The sequence below is a fragment of the Anser cygnoides genome, chromosome 6 (assembly GCF_040182565.1).
Source record: "Anser cygnoides isolate HZ-2024a breed goose chromosome 6, Taihu_goose_T2T_genome, whole genome shotgun sequence".
Lineage (NCBI taxonomy): Eukaryota > Metazoa > Chordata > Aves > Anseriformes > Anatidae > Anser > Anser cygnoides.
In genome coordinates, this window is record NC_089878.1 from 35,765,772 (window position 1) to 35,785,150 (window position 19,379).

Consider the following 19,379-nt stretch of genomic DNA (forward strand, 5'->3'; position numbering starts at 1 on the left):
AGGGGAAAGGCTCCTTCTTCAGGGACACCCCGTTGTGCTCGAACTTAGAGTGATCAGTCAGCCCGCAAACATACATAGTTTTAACAAGTGTATGTCTGTCCTAGAAAGAGAGAGTATTTGTCTTGAGGCTAAGAGAAGGAAATTATTTTATGTATTTTAAAACAGGTAAGTTTGTACAGAAAAAGTAAACTATGGAATATAGAGGAGCAAAGGTATGAAGCAGCAGAAGCGTAGAGATTGGTTACAAAACCAATATTTGCTAAGATTCGCATTCAGGAAGCTGAAGAAGAACTTTGGGCTCTTACTCCACTGATACTGTGACCTGCTAATTAAAATGAATTATGTCTGTAAAAACTGCTGCATTAGAAAAATGCTCCATGTTTTCAGACATGATGGGAAATATTTTTTTTATTTCTGTTGCTACACAATACTACTTTCCCTATGGTTTTAATTTGTTCTTCTTGGAAATTAAGAATGTTTTCCTTTCTTCTAAACTGTTGATGCTCTTTAGGTATGAATTAAATATAGGATGAAAATAGAATTTGCTGCATATCACAACCTCTGGAAAGAAAAACAAGAGAACTGAGTTACCTTAGGCAATCCCTTGAAGAAATTGATAGTACCCTAGGCCTTTGCAAAGCTGTCTCCTAGAGAATAGCTGCCTGGTACTTGAAACTCCATTGACGGACATGTAAGGTTTTAGCTATAAGTGCATTTCAGAATGACATGTTCAGCTCTTGGCAGAGAGAGGCAGTCTGGTGGTTTCAGCCACGTGTTTGAAAACTTGTTTTCACAATTAATCGAACCTCTTAATCTTTGTTCCTTTTTTGCATCCTGCTCAAAGGTGTTTCAGGATGATTTAGTGTTTGAGAACACTTCAGAGATTAGTGCTGTGTGAAAAGTTTACATGAGTACTATAGGCTAATAAGGAATATTTAACCTTTGTAAATTTAACATTCAAAATGTTTCAAAACATCCTCTGTTTTGAACAGGGGAGTGCTCCTATAAATATTAAACCAATTGTATTTTGTTATGTAATAAACTACCACCCGCTCTTGTTTCACCTGGTCTCTCTTCTTTCCAAAGGTTTTCCTGGAGGACTTCTGAATGGAAAGCTTGCCAAGTGTCTCTCCTCCTTGACCAGCAGGACCCTCGCCACCATAAGCATGCGGGCCTCTGTGGAGGTGGCATACAAACCCGCGAGGTCTACTGCGTCCAAATCACTGTCGAAGTTGAGATGCACCGACTGAAGGAAGGTATGTGCGTAAAGCCATTCTGAAATGTCTGGCACACATTGATCTCAGTCAGAGAAGCAAATAAATAAACAAATCCTTGCCATATAGTCCATAGAAGGCTTGGCTAGCTGATGCCCCCCTTGTATCGATACTTACCGAGGGAGGTGTTACTTGGGCTTGGTCCTCAGGATCCTGGGGTGGGGAACTGTCTGGAGCCAAAGCCTTCTAGGGGTGAACTGCTGCCAGTTCTGTATGTATACTTGTATGGGGGAAGTTTGAAGAACAGAGGAGCTAAATTCTTCTTCCTTGGACTTCAGTTTTTTTCCTTTTTTTTTTTTGTCAGGTAGTCTGGCCTCCTGGTATGAATGCATTTATTCAGGCTGGCCTGAATGCATTTATCTGTGGTGTTAGTCCTGGGTCAGAGTATAAAAAAAGAGATGTCACACTCCATTCTGGGTATGGCTTTAGCCTCTGCTTCAAACTGATACACGATCTTTCTTGTGTTTTGAAGGGGAAATCAAAAATAATATTGTCACAACTTCTGAGCAGACAGACAGTTTTTGGATTCTGGAAGTGAGTTATTTTCCTTTTAGAAGAATAATGAGTAGATACAGATGCATGATGAATAATTCATCTTAGGCTGTTTTATTTACTGTATGTAGTGCTCTTGCAGAATATGCTTTTGAGCAGAGATGGTAAGACAATAAGAACACAACATCATATCTTAGATTTATTTACTTACAAAGTCAAAGCAAACGTTTCCTGTGTGCCCAGTTGTGTCCTAGCATCCTGCACAGACTCTGAGGTTGTAGAAAGCCAGACCTCTATTAATATCTATTCAGGCCATGCATAGTTGTTGCTTCACCTCTTCCAAACATCTGGCACCACCTTGCTTTGCCAACACAGAACCCCCTCTGTTGTTCTGCACAAGTTTGTGATGTATATGATTTTCATAGTAAGAAAAGTGCTGTTGATGACAGCTATGTAACATTCTTGACTGTCTTCATCCTTCTCACTGCTTCTGTAGTCCGTGTGGCCACTGTATGGCAAGTTGACAAGCAGTAAACTTTAACTGACTTCATTTGTGCTTCTTTATTCTTTGCCAGTATTGTGAATTACCCTAGAAAATTAGGGGAGGTCATCTGAGACCCCTACACCAAAATAATTAATAACATAATTTGTACTGTATATCCAGTATACGATCACATGCAGGTTTTTCCTTTGTTCATGGTTCAATATAACTTAAAAATCTCAAGCCCTCCCCACAACAGCAGGGAAAAATTGAGATACTTCTTCCTTGTCTGTATAATTCTAACACTTTCTTTTTAAGAAACAAATACAGTTTTTTCATGCAGGCAACTGAAAAAACAAACGTAACATTGTGCAAGGTATAAAATTTTCCTGCTTTACCAAGGCAGTTGTGATTCGCAGTAGTCCTTAGAAAGTGAGAATGCATTTACTGTCAGCACAGTTACATGCGAAAGAAAAGAGGGAAAACCTTCCTTATTATCCCTCCCTATCTAGTAATATTCAATGTCTCATTTACTAGCTGATCAACTTTTGTTCTTTGACTAAATAAGGAGTGACATCTTGCACCTTTTCTGGCAATCTGAACTGTCAGAAAATTTTTATTCATCACTAGTGCATCTGATATTTTATTGTACCATTTGTCAGTGATGGGGAGAAGATGAGGAACTTGATTCTTCTATGTATAAGCAAATACAAGTCTAATTGCTACCATAAAAAGTACAGTTATTTTTCTTTCTTCACCTCTTGAATGCCCTTAAAAGGATCATTCAGAAATCAAACAAGCGAGTCTAATAGAATATTACCATCCATCACAGTTGTTTTTCTTCTGGTTACTTCCAGTGAGAATTTGGACCTAGGCACAATGACATATGTGAAAAAAGATTTTGTCCTGTGGTCTCTCCAGCAGCATTCTTGGATAAAATATGTTGAATCATAGTTGGAGACAGGTACCATCTGTGATGTACTTCTACATACTGCTCAAAGCTCTCTTATCCCCCAAGGATCTCTCTCTTATTTTTCATTTCTTTAGTCTTCCCATCTATTTCTTCTTTTATTAAAATGTGTATATTTAGAAATGATCCCCTGTTTTCTGGAGCTTCAATGTATCAGTTACTCAGAGGACTAAGTCTACTGATATCTTTCTATATTTTGATTATAAAATTCCAACGTGAAGATACTGGAAATGGAAAACTTTCACTCAAGTATTACTTTCAGAAATGCATTGATAAGATCTCATATCTTGCTACCGAAAGACAAGTCCTAACGAAGAAATCCCTACCCTGACCCAAGTGAATGTCCAACATATTCGTTAGACATTATGGAGGAATTCTACACTTCTAATGTTGGGCGATGAGTGAGGAGGAAAAAAGCAGCTTTTCACGTTTATCAAAGAGTTCATGGTGGTCTGAATGACCAGACAGAGGAAAAAAAAAATTATATTTCTCTTTACCACTGACATGAAAAAAAAAACATTTTGGTAGCTTTTTTTTTTTTTGCATTACAATGAATAAATTGAACTACATTTTCATGTATCAGCTTTAGCTGAGTTTTTGACATTCTAGTATTTGGAGGCAGAAAGTTTTCTGATCTTTAAAGTTGTTTATAATATTGTTGCTTTCTGAGACTCTTACATCTAGATGAAGCTGACAGGTAAAACGTGGTAAATGTGTTAAATGTTGTGTCACTCAGTTGTCTGTATTTATGTTTATGTAGGTAAGCCAATGTATAAAAACCTTATTACGAGACTATGCTGTTCTTAATGCTAGCTATTCTGTTCATCCAAGGAATCAACATCTTTATTGAGTTGTGAGGCTTTTGTTAATTTAGACTGAACTTTAACATAATTAGCTTTAAACAGTTCCTTATTTTTTTTTCTTTAAGTATCTCATTGAATTTTAATACATTTAAACTTTAATGATTAATTTTCACAGAAAGATGGTCATCTAATACTTCAGGTTTACCATTATTCTTTTGATATCCAGAGATAGAAGCAGCAAATCTACATATCTGAAATGATGTTACTTTTAAAGAGGAGACAATTTCTGCACAAAAAGCAGCATAGAATGTGCACAGTGAACTACCTGAAGGTACAGGCTCAATCTGCGCTTTCTTCCCTTCATCTCAGGATTCTCCCTGATTCTTGTGTCTAGACACAGTATATTTGGAACAAACGGTTGATGTGGTGGTGGTTACCTTTCTTCATACCTCTTTCTAATGTAAGTGTGTCCACTCATATAGAAGCTCTGGAACTGCTAAATAAAGCAAAAATGAAGAGCTTTAACTTATTTCCAAAGCTAAACACTGCTAACAAATATTTTTTATTCTTTTCTTTTGATTTCTATAAAATGCTATCTGAAATCTGTTTTTCCACAATAAATTTTAATTAATCTGGATGAATATCACCAACTAAAAATCCCCAGTACTATGAAAAAACACATGGTAAAAGCATGGAAGAATATTATACAATGGTCAGTTTATGCAGCCTGTCTACTTTGGCAATACTTAATCACAGTAAACAAGTCCACTAATACGGAAAGTATCATTCCTTTTAGAGTCTGTGGATGGTGTCTGTGTTCATGCTGCTAGTAAACATGAAATTCCTACATTTAGTCTTCTTCCTCAGGAATTTTTTTTACCTTCTCTGAAGAGCAGGGAATATCCTTTTGTTTTCTAATTAATTTTTCCCTTTTGGTTTATTTAGAGATTGTAACTCTTTGTCTGTAGTCAGAGGGATGGCATCCTCTATAAAAAAAATTCTCCAGAAACATCTTCTCTCTCCTCTGAACTAGTTATCAGTCGTCCCTTACTGTCCCTAGTGACTGGGATTGCTGTTCTCTCCATATTTTCTGTAACTTTCTAACCGGGGATCTGCCTGCCCTGTCATTCTTTCATAAAATTTGTGCTTTATATATCTTGACATTTTTTCTTTCTTACTTGTTTGAATGAGATCCAATTTACCTCTCACTTTTGGAATTCTCTTATAATGCTTTTGGAGCCTGTCTGCTTAAGTTTTAATTATAGGACTGAAAAGACCTTTGTGAAATGCTGTTCTTCCTTGAGTCTTCTTTATTGTTTACCCAGAGTAGCACTCTTGGCTAATAAAGTTTCTCTCTTATTACCATCTCACCAAAAAATCTCTGCATTTTCCTATCTTCTTAATCTTTGTTATTTTCCATCTGAAAATCCACATTAAATTCTCATACCTGTGTAAGGTTCTAGAGGTTTTTTTACTATTTGTTCGCTTAATGATCATCTCTATTGTATTAGTTTCAATTTTTATTTATTTATTATTTTATTTATTTATTTATTTTATTTATTATTTGTTTTTATTTGATCTAGGATTTCCATAGTAGGTATGTCAGTGAATGATCAAAGTAACCGATTCATTTTCCTTAATGTTAGAAACATGAAAAATCCTGTTCTGGAGTAGTACAGATTAATAAATCTAATCGCTAGGTTTAGAGCCCTTCATAATCCAAATATTATTCAAATCCTTTTTCTTTTAAAAGTTAATAGCTCTTCAAATATTCCTCCCTGTGTGATTCTCATCCATCTTAACATGTAATTTATAGTTTTATTGAAAATCCCCCAACAAGATAGCTTACATTTCCCTGATATAGCCATGTTAAAATTCCTAATAATCTGCAAGAAGAAAGGGACTTGATTCTGCTTAAAATATGCAGAGATAGATATTGTTAATTTTCCTTCATGTGATTTTTGATTTGAATATACCTTCTTTCTTCTTTCTTCATTTGTATAATTCAGAATTCAGGACAGATTAAATAGATTCAGCTGATTAATTATGTCTTTGACTTGCCTTTTTTGGCAGCCATGTGGTAGTTGTACATTCATTGTTCTTAGATACCTTTTAGTGTTACCTTGTAAAACTATTTCTTGAAAAAGTCTTTATTACTTTTAAAACCCTCTTTCTGTTGAGAGTTATTCAACTGTCAACAGTTAATATCCATAATTTTTTGTTTTACTCATTCCACTCTAATTCTCCAGCCTGTACCAAAACTTTTTTTTTTTTTAGGATGTAACTCCACCAGTTTATCTTATATATGTTTATTATTGTTGCTTGACATGCTGTTGTGTATGTTCATAGCCATAGCAGCAAAGCACATTTAGACTCCTTAAAGCTCCAATCCACTTTATTAACCAAAATGGCCAGAAGGTGTTCCCCTGTATTCTCATGTAAGTCCTACTTATGAGTCTCAGAATTAGTTTTATGCCCTTTATCCTTTCTTCTTTTCCACAAAATATTGAGCTTCCTCCCTACTTCTGATAGACAGAAATGTCTAATTCCTTCTTACCTGATGAGTAAACTTTTCAGACTATTTTGAATTCCCATATGGGAGATGTTTAGGCACTGCATTTTATTTTTCAGAAATTACTGGCCTCTTTGGACTTGCACAGAGAAGTATTTGAGGATTCCTTTCATTCACATCCAGTATTATTCTGTATTTATTCTCATCCCTTTCTTTGTGCTTTTTGTCTCTTTTAGCTCTAAAATATGCATTTTTGCCTTCTTTGCTCTGTATGCCCTGTTTCCTAATGAGGACGGCACTTGTTTTTTTTTTTCTGCAAGTTTTTTGTTCTGCTCTGAATCATGATCTTCCAATGCATGCCTTCTGGGGGATTAGTGTTTCAAATTGGTACATGTGGCATCTGTTCAATAAACTATGTGCAAGTACTTTCAGGAAGAGAGAAATATCAGCAGAGTGTTACTAGAGTGTGCCATCATCCTCTTGAGTGCTAGCTGTCCTGCAAACCACCAGGTCCGATTCTTTAGCACAATAAGTTGGTTGTGCAGGTTGTTGTCATCCTGCATATTTATTGGGAAAAGACTGCATTGATGCAGATAAGCTGCCCGTAGGAGTTGGCGGAGGATCTGCACTATTTGAATGAGCACAAGCCCTGTATGGAGTATGAGCTCTATATTAAATGCACACTGTTTTTTCAAATTTATGCTGGTGAAGCTGCAGGAATGAGAAGACTGATTTACTCTATGGAAATTAGAATGTAGGGACTTTGATGTTTAAATCCTGTTGTCCTCTTCTGGTTTATGAAATTGAAAAGGAATAGGTAAAAATATTAATAATGAGAAAACTTGACTAGGACCACAGGGGAGAGAGCTGATGGTCAGCAGTGGCGTGAAAATCTGCTTTGTTTGACAGGCTGGGCTGATGATGCAGCAACAGGAGAGTGCAACATGTGGTCTGATTCATAGAAATCAAGTTCTTAGGTGGAACTAAAACCCCATAAACCAAACCGAATGCCCAAGAATCGCCCTCACCCCAAACTAGGTATTTATCATCAGGATGACTGAACTGGCTTGAAGAGATGAGAAATATACCTCTGAAGTGTAAAATATATTCAGGCAAGTCTGCATCAGATTTATATTGCTGGGATGCCGAGTTATTGATCTGTAAGCTCAGCAAATGCTGAGCAGAATTTACGAGATAAAACTCACATAATGGAAAAATAAATATGTAACAGCTGGCTTCTTCGGGGGAAACCCTTTAGAAGCATGAGAGGAAATGATTTTATTCAGATCTTTGGGGTGCTTGACAGTATTGTGTAGTTGTGTATTTCAGAAATTTTAGTTTGAATCCATTAGGGAAAAACACATTTTCCCTAATGTGTTTCAGAGGTATTTTATTTTCATTTTTTTTTCTTGTCTAGAAACTAGTTAAAGGAAAATGAAAAGAATGTTTAAAAAAAAAAAAAAAGGGAATATATACAAAGATTTTGACAATGAAAGGAATTTTATCTTCTGAAAGGTACATTTAAGAGAACCTACTTTTTTAGTCAACATGCTATTTGATATGCCCATGAAATATTTATCTCTTTATAAATACATTTATTTACATAGCTGGCTTCGGTATGCAGCAAATAATGTGCTGTCCAGTCATTTCGCATGAGATACTAGGTTTTAGTTCAGGTTTTTATCTTTCAAATTTAAGATATTAAATGTTTTTGTATTTTGTCATTATTTCCTGCCGCTGGAGCTGGATTAATTTTATTCAGAATCCTTGTTTTCTTCTGAGTTATTTTGCTCCGTTGTTGTTATGAGGCAGGGGAGCTGCAGTGTGCTCAAACAATGCTGCTCATTCAGATGAAAGAAATGGACGGATTTACGTGCATGCTGTTGCACCCCGAAGGGTGTGGAGAGAGGTGACGAAGAAGACGGTGACAGGGATGCTGGTCCTGCAACAGGATACATTTGAGCTAAATGGAGCTCGCAGAGGTGGCACAGCTCTGCGTGAGCTGCCCTTGGGACACCTGTCCCCAGCGAGAATCACTGACACCTCCAAAGTGGCACTTCGTTTGTGATACTGGGCAAGTTTCCACCAGATTCGTATCGCTGGGATGCTGTGGCCCAGCATTCACGGAACAAAGTTCTGAACTTTCTGAACACGAAGTGCTAATAGTTTATGTCACTTCGGTAAAATTCCCAGGATCTTTAGTGTCCTGAAATACATTAAGCCACTGTTGCTCTTGGCAATCCGCTATTAACCTTCTTTCATGCTGTGATTAGCCTTCCATTTATACTTTGTTTCTTGTCTTTTAATTGATAATAGGACTTGTGCCTTGTGGCTTCCAAACTAATTGATTCTTTTTAGGAGCATGAAAAGATCCTTTCCATCAGGGATGGGGTGCATTAAGCTTTTCTGATGGAGTGATACAATGGCTAGGGTTGGTGCTGTTTCTGGGCTAGTTTAATTACATTCAACACATCTCCTTTGTCTGATTCTTTGTTTCCACTATAAAAACAAGGCTTTCAGATTGGAGAACTTACTTACCAGTGTTGTGCTGGTTTATCCCTATTGTGTTATACACATGTAAGTGATTTTATAAAGAATCATTCATTCCTGATTTTCTCAAGTAATTTCCCTTCATATCGATCCAAGTATCTTTGGTTCGTAAGTCCTGGCAAAGGTAGCAAGAACTTTTACAAAGATATGGCATCACTTTCCTGTACCCTGGTTATCCTTAATTAGGCACAGCTTTGCCATAAGATACAGTAAATATCTGATTGTATTGCCTTAAGAATTGAACATTAACTTGTATAAGGCCCTGCCAGTATGTAGGAGATAATCCTGATGTATTCCAGATACATTACTGATATTTAGAAATGTCTCATTTGGGTGTTTATATCAGAAACATTTGTTTTTCATTCTGAAGGGGAAATTAAGTTAAGGTCCAGGAAAAAAAAAAAAAAAGAAAAAGAAGAAAGTGTTAGATACCTCCTGAGGAGTGAAAAACCAAATTTGAAAGTAATAATTGCAACCAAAATGCAACCCTATATATTTCTCTCTCTGACTGGCCATCATTGCTTTTTAACATAGTATTGGTATGTATGCCAGCAAGTACATGCCGATGTGACTATATTCACAGATAATTTATTTATTGGCTTAAAATTACATTATGCAAGTAGTATCAGAACTGATTTCCTCTTCCACTCTACCCCCAAATCACTACCTCAGTAAAAATATATAGAGAAACAAGATACTTTAGAACCCAATTTATTATCTCCTGCTGGTAGCAATAACCTGAAAATAACAGCAAATAGTAAAATTTCAACTTGAAGCAGACACTGGTGCTGGGAACAGCTGTAGTCGCATTTATAAAGGATAGATTCAATATAACAGCTAAAGAAATGTGCAATGTTTCAGAGGCTTCCAGATTAGTACTTGATTGCTTTTTCAAGTTTATTCTGTAGATTGAGAAGAACACAGGAATTTAAAATATGTGAACAAATGTAATAAATAAGCTGCTACTTGAATAAGAGATACTGCCTCCCCCTCCCACCATTCCCTCCCTGACTTCTGCCTTTCCCCTCATCCCCAAAAGATGACTACTGTTTTTCCAAGGGAAATAAGTACATAAAAAAACAGTTTTACTATGTGAATGTAGAAAATACCATTACAAAGTCAATTATTGAGCACAGTCAGAAGGCTGTCTGGTATTTAAAGACAGGCCTAGCAGCTGTGTTCATTTATTGTAGACATAATCTGAGTTTTTTTTTTTTTTTTATTTTTTTTTTTCCCTTTCCTGAACAGGGAATCCCTGTCCAGGCTATCTGCACCTTTTTGGAGGCTGTGCTGTGTGAGGATTTTGGCATTTAAAAGGTTCATAGAAAAAGACACCTTATAGTTCATAAAGAGAAGGATGTTAATTAGCATATAAAAGAATGGCAGAGTTCAAGAAGGTACGGTGGGTAGTGAGTATTGCTTTTGAAGAACTTTATATGATTCATGCATTACTATAAAGAGATGAATTAAATTGAGGGTGTTAAGATGACGCCGAAAAGAAACAAAACAATGTCAAAGAGATGGAGAGGCTTGAGAAAATACTGCAGATGGTCCGTGAATGAAGAGAGTGGTAGTACCTGGCCAAAGCAGCAGAAAAACATGGAGAATTAGGGAGAATCGATTACTCTCAGAGCTGAGACAAGTGTGTGTGGAAAGACACGACTGCGTCATTCCAGTTTCTTGCTTTGTGGTCCACTGCCATGCAGCACGCAGGTAGGTGAAAGACGAAACTTAGACATCGAGGACCTGTCAAAGAGGGCTGTAAAAGCAGCCTACCTCTGTGCTGCTTCTTCCTCTCCACTCGAAATCTTCCCTCATTTCCTCCCTGTTACAGCTTTGTAGTAAAAAGTGAAGGCATAGTCACAAGACTAAAAGCAACTCAATTTGAGCAGACACTCAGGCAAAAAAGCAAAAAATCAAGCTTTTAAGTAATACTGATGGAAATCAACTGATAGAAATAGTTGTCAATCAAATTGCTGTCAAAGAGAGGAAACTCTTTTATGGAGCCCCACTGGTCCATCCACTCCCTCTGGCTATCATGCTGGGAATGGTGGGTCTTTATACCCACCTGGTTTTTCAAAAGAATGAGATTGTATGTGTGTTTCTTAAGGCAGCTGGTTTCTTTTTGTTCTTGGCTTATTTCTGAAGACTTTCACTGGAGGATTGTAGTCAGTGCAGAGTGAATATAAACTGGCACAGCCCTAGAATATATTTGGATTTTTGATTAAAATAGCCTGTGCATTTTCTGATCTACATTTCACAGAATGTATAGAACGGCTCAAGGAAGTGGGAAAAGGAGCAGTATTTTTCTAGGGACAAGAAGCATGTTGCTCCTGGGAATCGTAAGGGGAAAAGAGCAGCCAGTGCTGGAATTAAATAGAGCGTCAGCCGAAGGGAGGAAGAGGAGTGGGAAGCTGGTTATCGGGGAGAAGGCGGCAGGCATGTCCTCCAAAATGGGAAGGAGTCTTCTGTGAGTCTGACGTGGCCAGTAGGCTCAGTTTTACGCTGGATGCCACCTATAACCTTACCTTTTAACTTCGTAAAATTTTTTTTCTTGTTTGTCTTTCATTCAAACTAATTTAAAATACCCTTAGCAAAATGAGTTAGTTTTCAAAGCAGGAGACCCAACCTACTTTATCTAATATTCCGCATTTCAACGGTTACATTGCTTCTACATTACAATTTAAAAATCAGTGAGGAGAAAAGAGCCATTGCTAGCAACAACACCTTCAGTTGGAGCACAGTAGGATTGGATTTTATTCTTTGGGTTTACCATGTGCACTCAGATTTATTTCCTTTCATTTATTTGACTGAACTTTCCAAAAACGGTACAGGTTTGCAAAGCTCGATGCTGAAAGGCAGGTTAAGCCATGCATGAGACTTCTTTGTAAGATGCATCCTCTTATCCTTAAAAGTCTAATATTTATCTCATTCTGTCTGTCACTCCCCTTGCATGGTCTCTAGAAAAGTTGTGCTTATGTTAGCATTCAGATGAATTGGATTTATGCCATGTTGTAATCTCTAAATGAACATGTCAAAGGCTGTAGAGTGTCTCAAAAATCATTCAGAAAGTGGTCTTTTTTTTACTAATGGGTTATCTTTCAGGTTAGAATTAAATCACAGCTGTTGTTTAGTCCTGTTATTCTGATGAGTTGGAATCATAAGCACTGATATTGGTCTTAAATCTCAACTTCAGGACTTGTAAATAAACATTTATTGGGATTTTGAGCAGTGAATTCGTGTGTTTAAAAGAAAAAAGGATTCAAAGGATTTTATTTTAAAGAAAACGGTAAAGTATCAAAAAAAAGAAAAGATTATACATATATTGGACATATTTTTATAAATTCTTTTCCAGTGAGTTCCATGCATGGAAGCAAAGAAAAATGGACTTTAAAAAAAAAAAGGAGCATATAGCACACTCAATAGCAATAAAAATTAACGAAGGTTTGGTAATACCGTAGCAGAGTAAACTTGGACAAGCCTTTGCCTTTTGAAAGACTGTTTTGATACTGGCTTATCTAAAGAGAAAGCCAAAGTCAGCCCATCATGTAATTAAAATGCAGTGTTGTATAATGACTCAGAAGATAGATTTAAGCCTTCTCCCTTCTTTTCCTTCCTGCCCCAACCCCAAATAAAAAGACAAGAGATGTTAATTGGAAGTAGAAATCTCATGTGATAAATGAAAGTACAAAAGGAGTCAGCTTTCCAAATTTGTTGTCAATATCATCAAAACCAATACGCGGTAGAGTTTGAGATCAGCTTGTCTCCTGGATGCAGAAGTCTGGAGAACTGCGCAGCTGATCCATGCCTTCCTTGGATGGAGGCAATTAAAATGAACATCTCTACTGCCAAGTGGGAAAGTCTCTTTCTGAATGTGTGTGTGGAAGAAACGGAGAGCGCTGCTCATTTGTTTTTTGAAAGCAGATGAAGAAGATGTGAAGGTCTGGATTTAGTCTTCAATCCAAAAGTGCTTGTGCTCCTGAAGGTGATGGATATGCAATCATATCCCTGTGCTCAGACTTTCCTTCATCTGCCTTTGCCTGCTTCCCAATTGCTCCCAATGTGAGCTTTTTGGATTCCCTTCTTATTCATTTTTCTCTTCGGTATGAAGAGGTCTCCTTGTGTATAAATGCAGGAGAATAGATTCCAGTCTGTTGTTCTGGCACTGTAGAAAATCAGCACTGAATTTATCACCGATTTTCCATTAAGCATAGTCTAAAATTGGCCTGCTGAATATGGATGATTTAGATAAAACTAAGTGCCTTGCTGAACAGAAGATTAACTTTTTGATCTGGGAGTTAAGACATGCAAAAAGCAGTGCATTAGGGTGGTTTTTCAGAAGCTAAAGCCACCAGTAAACTCTGGAGCTCTGTGCGTTGGTCAAGGTAAAATTAGACTCTTTTTTTTTTTTCCTATTTTTTTCTCCTTTTTTTTTCTTTTTCTTTTTCTTTCATTTTCTCCTTAGTTAGTAGACCAGTTGATGGGAAGTTCTGCCTGGGTCCTGCTCCCTCAGCCTCCCAGCTGTGTAACCTGCCGTGTCCGTCTGAGTGCGAGGTGTCTGCCTGGTCGGTGTGGGGCCCCTGCCTTCCTGAAAACTGCCAGGACCACCAGGGGAGAAGAGGTAAGGGCTACTCTTACATGTTCCTTGCAGCATTCTGGAATCAAAAATGTGAAATGGAATGTTATGATAACTTTGCAAAAGCAGTGGTGTCAAATTCCACATTGGGACCTTAATGTATGTGTTTTTAAGTTAACATAGGATGGAGCTCTTAGATGTGCATACAGGACTGGAATAAGACCTGTAAAAGCTTTTTGCAGTTATTCTTGAAAGAAAAAATGGATTTAGATTCTTTTTTCCTGCACTGAACTTGTAGAAAGGGAGGATTTCTTGGGATAGCAACTGCAGACCTCCAGGGTGTGAGGGTGTCTCTCTCCCATCTCCTTCAGAAGTCCTGCTGAGTGGCTGGGCTCAAGGGGAATACTGGCGTGAGGATGAAGGGACTCAGGACTGAGCTGTATCCCATAGCTCTGCCATGTTGCAGTTCAGGCTGAGCCAAGAGGTTGTTCTGGGTTTGGTTTCAGCTCCTGGAAGAGGAGTATGCAAATACCTATTAATATCCCCTCGATCTTAATAGCCCAGAATACATGCCGTTTGCTGCAACACTTTGAGATTCATTGCAGAGCCTTTCCTTCCTTTACAATGAAAGCTGGAAACATTACCGCTGGAGTCGTGTCAGGGAATGAATATTATTATTTGGAAATTACACTGTTCTGAAAACAACATAAGTTTTTAAAGTGACTTGAGCTCTTCAGAGTGTTTCAAATGACAAAGAATTAATATAAATATTTCTAAATATAAAGGTTTGCAAAATTCATTTCATTTTTAAATTGTTTTAAAATGAAAAAAGAACATTCTAAAATTGTTTTGACTGATTTGTTTTTGCTGATGTGAGAATGGTGGAAGTTTGGTCTGTTGTATTTTGTGGGAATGTTTTATTTTTCATTTTCTTTTCTGTTTCATGTTCTAAGGCATTTCTATGTGGCCTCCACTAATGCTGTATATTTGCCCAATATCTGAGACACTGTCATAGGAAAGACCACCACCCATTTTCTTCTGCCTTTATAATAATTGTCATTTACATAACAAAACGTGCTGAAAGGTACTTGCCATTAGTTCTGCATTTTATACAGCAACCTGACTTTTGGTTTTATTCAGAAGGAGGTAGATTATGTAATCAATTTTTTCATTATTTCTGTAACCTTTTTCTTCCACTTTACATTTGAATCTACCAATTTAATAGAATATCATTTCAAAGAGGTCTGATATGCATTATGTATCAGAAATCCTTATACCTTCATAAGGCAGAATACTAATTTCGTAGTAAACTGCTCTGTTGTATTTTAAAACAAGTTTTGTCAGTAGTGGATTCCCAGGCAGAGTATAGATGTCATTTATATCTTCAGCTTCTTTACTATTTCTCTCTCTTATCTCAATTTTATTATTACATTAATATATGCCTCAATAGCTAATTCTTTGTTTTGGATGTGTCTTTTTAACTAATGTTGATTAAAATGAAAAAAGAAATATGAAAAATATGGGGCTTGTTGGAATTCTATTGGATTTTTTGGATTCTATTGCATGCCCAGACTGTGGGAAATCCAGCCAGATACCATCACAGTCAATTAAATAGTTGCAAGTGTTGTTCTATTGTTAGTCTTTATTTCCTCCAGTTCCAGATACCATACGTAGTCCTCTTTCTACTAAATTTTTGGTATAAATATTTTTGTGCAGTTGTCCAGTTAATTCACTTTCTATTTTCCAGGCTTTAGAATGAGACAAAGGCATGTAATTATGGATCCTGTAGGCCCTTCAGCGGGTTGTCCACATCTAGTGGAATCTATTCCTTGTGAAGACCCAGCATGTTACGAGTGGATTATTTCAGAAGGAATATGTGTGACTGACCATGGAGAATGTGGACTTGGAAACCGCATCCTGAAAACTGTATGCAAGAACAAGAAAGGTAGGTAATGGCGTCATCTTTAAAGCTTCCCTTTAAAATAGATTTTGTCTGAAGAGCAGTGAAAATTATTTCCAACTGCTTCCTGCTGAATTTTTTTGAAACCTCCAGATTTCTGAGTTGACTGTGGTGATCACCAGTGCTAATGTTACCTGGTATTTTGCTTGGAGCCTCTGGTCTATTTTATTCTAAATGAGATGTCTCACCAGTAGAGCTCATGTTTTGTCCCTTTGGCCTACAGTGTACCTCTTCCATGTGACAACAGTGTGATACCAATGGCTTGGTTCTCCCTAGAATACTTTTTTTCACTAGAATACTTTTTTCACTAGAGTATTTTTTTTCACATGTTGTGCAAAAGTAGGGCTGTCACTGAGGCCAGCAGCACCATGTACACAGTAACAAAATGAATCTGGCTCTTTACATTACTTCTGTCCTCAGTTTTCAGCATGCAGTTTGTCTTTTTATAACAACCCACTTGCCATGATATGAAGGAATGTGGAATGCTCAATTGTGCTGTTAAAATTAATACAAGAATCTAAATGAAATGGTGGCAATAAGTAATGCTTTACTCACTTGACAGCAGTTTGAGACCTGCAGTTTACAAGTTGTTAATAATGAATAAGTACATTTTTATATGACGTTTACAAACAACCAGCAAGAGCCAATTTCTCGTACATGGTTTGAACTTCAGCCAGAAGTTTCATTTCTTGATAAGGTCAGTGTTGTCAGATCTTTAGATTCAATTACATGGAGCGCAATTTTGAAGTTAGACTCTACTGTCATCTCAAAAGTGGCAAAATCATGGAAATTCAGAGCCTAATTTTATATCTGAGATGGAGAATTATTTTATGTGGTGCTCAGGCTGATCACAAGAAACAATTTCAAGTTGATAACAAGAGGGGTTAATTGGCAATTGGTGAAAAACAGTGTGTCATTTACGAGTCAATGGAATCTGGCAGAATTAAATTATGGCTGTTTTGTCCAAAGACTAAAGATTCCTCTGAAATAAATTAAAAATCCATGTGGTTGTCTTGCAAGTTTGTGGAAATGGGGCAAAATCTTCAACTGTTGTAAAAATGACCTAGCCAGAATAAACTAGAGAGAAGAGAGCTGTCTCTGAACTCTGAGTGGTCTCTTCAGTTGTGTGATCGTAACTGTAGGTCCAGTCCTGCAGTGATGTGTGCAGATGGAGCCTTGTACTGCTGAGGAGCACCACGCACTTCGCACTGTTAAAACTGTGCCAACATCCATTTCTGTGCACCAACTTGAGACTCAGAAGGAAAGAATATAATGTGGCAGATGCCCATTGATCTCTGATCAAACTGTTCTCTGTGGCTATGATCTTTAAGAAGCCATGCCTTTGAAGTGTCTCTTCTGCATTTAATTGTTCAGAAAGATATTGTAAGTCTCTTTTTCACTTTCATTACTCTGTGCATGTTCTAGTTACCAAATAGCAATGTCAGGACATTCTTCCTGCCCTGCCACCCCAAAGCAAACATTGACACATACACGTGATCATTTTCTTGGGTAAAAGCTGGAGTAAGCAGCAGAACTGTACAAAGTGTTTTGCCTGGCATAGTTGGCTAATAGGTAGTGGGAAGCCAACAGGGAGTCATGGGAAACTGTAAGACAAATCAGTTATGGGTAAAATAACATAAAGACTGTGCTTATGCTTAGCATTTATATAGAAGTCCAAATTCTGTGCAAGCAACTGCCGTGGAGAAAGCATTTAGGGTAGCTGCTTTGTGTGTTGATATTTTCATTTACTTAAGCGCCTTTTGCAGAATTCAATGCTGTATCCTAAAATTCAGTCATTTATCCATTGTCATCTATGCTTAGCGTGGTTGCTCAGTATTCCCAGTGAATGCCTAAAGAGATGAAAAGACAAAAATACACTTTTTGGACGCTGTTAAATGACAAAATCCAATGTATCTCATCTTAACAACAAAGTTCATTTGAGCCTGCGTTATGTTGATTAGGATACTTAGGTTCTTCTTTATATCGCTCCCTGCAAGATACCTTTATTTTCATATAAATGCCAGACTTCTTGGCATGATGCTCTCTTGCTCTTGTTGCAGTGTGTTAGTTCACCTCTACTTCAGAAGATGAAAGCAGCAGATGTGTCGGTGCCATTTGTCAGCCCTACTGCAGAACAGCATGGCATCGCGGTTTCTTGCCCTCGCTCGTCTCCTCCTCTCCCACCATTCCCAGTGTGGCTGTGAGCACACATCCTTCATGAGCCCGTGCTCTGCTGTGTGATGCCGTGCTGTTGCATGCTGCTTTCCACAGCGTGAGGCCTTTTTCATGAAGAGACGGTTTCTTCCCTCGCCAAAAATGAGCCTTAATTGTGTTGACTGCAGTGGGAGGGAGCTGGCCATGTTTTTCACTAAGGCCTCCCATGCTGCTGTAGGTGTAACCTGTGGGATCCTGTTGACCTAAACTTACCTCCAGCAAGGTGGGGCTTGGAAGTATATCTTGATCTCTGATGTATGTTGCTGGACAGTGGGTAAAGTTAACAAGGCAAGTTAAAGTTAAAAAAAAAAAAAAGTTAAAGTTAACAAGGCTCTAATCTGTCCCATTTCTGGTCACCCCAATGCCTGTCCGATGCCACATCTGTTCCACACTTGTGATGCCAGCTCACTCTGTCGAAGCATTATCTGCTTGTATGGGCTTGTGGGAATTTCTGTGACTTAGCACTTCTACTTCCACTTAGTCTAGAGATGCAAAAATGATTTTGTTGTTGATGTTTCTTAAATCCCTGTTGATAGGGTCCATAGTGAAAGTGTCTCCATGGGGCTATAGGGCTATACTATGTACAGATCCTTTCATGGAGTAGCTGGAGTCTATCATTTGTGATTTGGAGCAGCTAGCATAGATGAGGATGTGGAAGGAATGAGCAGACCATGATTGTCTCATTTTGTGATTGTAAGGTGTCTGTCTGCTCCCATCTCATAAGGTCTGAAATCTCTGTTAAGCTACTGAACATGTGTGATACTTGTGAGAAACTCTAGGTCCATATCCCTTCAGTGTGGCTCTTCTGTAGCATCAGAAGGCAATAGTGTAGTAAAAAGGATGCAGTGAAATAATATGTAAAATGGGAAAGACCTATATTGCATGCTTCTTCCAAATATTTTTTTTCAGAAAGGTGTTCTTTTATTTAGTTAGTGAAGAATAATGGGTACTTTGGGGAAATCAGTGCATCCAAAAGAATAATACAGGAAAATGGATGATGGTACTGCAGATTAGACTTTGTAACTGTATCCTTGAGATCAAAGAATGTATTTAAGATTTTTTTTGTATTCACAAACAACCTATGAATTATTAGTGATCTTAGTTGTTTAAAGTTGATCAATTGAACAGTCAATGAACAATCAATGTATTCTTCTTGATCGGATAGCTGCAATTATTTGACATTTACATTTGGTCAGTCTTGATTACAAGTGACAAACATTTCTGTGCATTGACCAGATGAAAATAACTCTGAAAAGTTTCCAGTTCACTTGTTGTCCTCAAATATTATTGTTCAGTAGATGCAAAACCATGAACGTGGTCAAAACTTTCTCATTTTAGAATGCAATTCGACAGCAGCCAAAACGTATTTTGCTTCATTTTTGGAAGACAACAACCAAAATCATCTTTTATATGCTCTGCTCCTTATGTCTTTGTGGTATCTGCAGGCATCTTGTGTATGGTGAGACAAAGGGAATGCAAGGTGGTAGCGGTGAGCAGAAAGCTGAAAATAATACTAGACAGCAGGATTTGGCCTGGGGTCAGCAGAA

At 37.5% G+C, this 19,379-nt stretch overlaps 1 protein-coding gene across 10 annotated transcripts in view; it reads left to right on the plus strand.

The window, feature by feature from the left end:
• Positions 1-19,379, plus strand: part of THSD7B (thrombospondin type 1 domain containing 7B) — a 518,195-nt gene that overhangs the window by 325,273 nt on the left and 173,543 nt on the right. For all 10 annotated transcript variants that reach the window (XM_066999216.1, XM_066999215.1, XM_013186367.3 and 7 more), the window contains 3 exons: positions 1,087-1,256; positions 13,548-13,703; positions 15,406-15,603. In XM_066999216.1, coding sequence (XP_066855317.1) covers positions 1,087-1,256; positions 13,548-13,703; positions 15,406-15,603 — 524 coding nt within the window. The remainder of the gene's footprint in view (positions 1-1,086; positions 1,257-13,547; positions 13,704-15,405; positions 15,604-19,379) is intronic.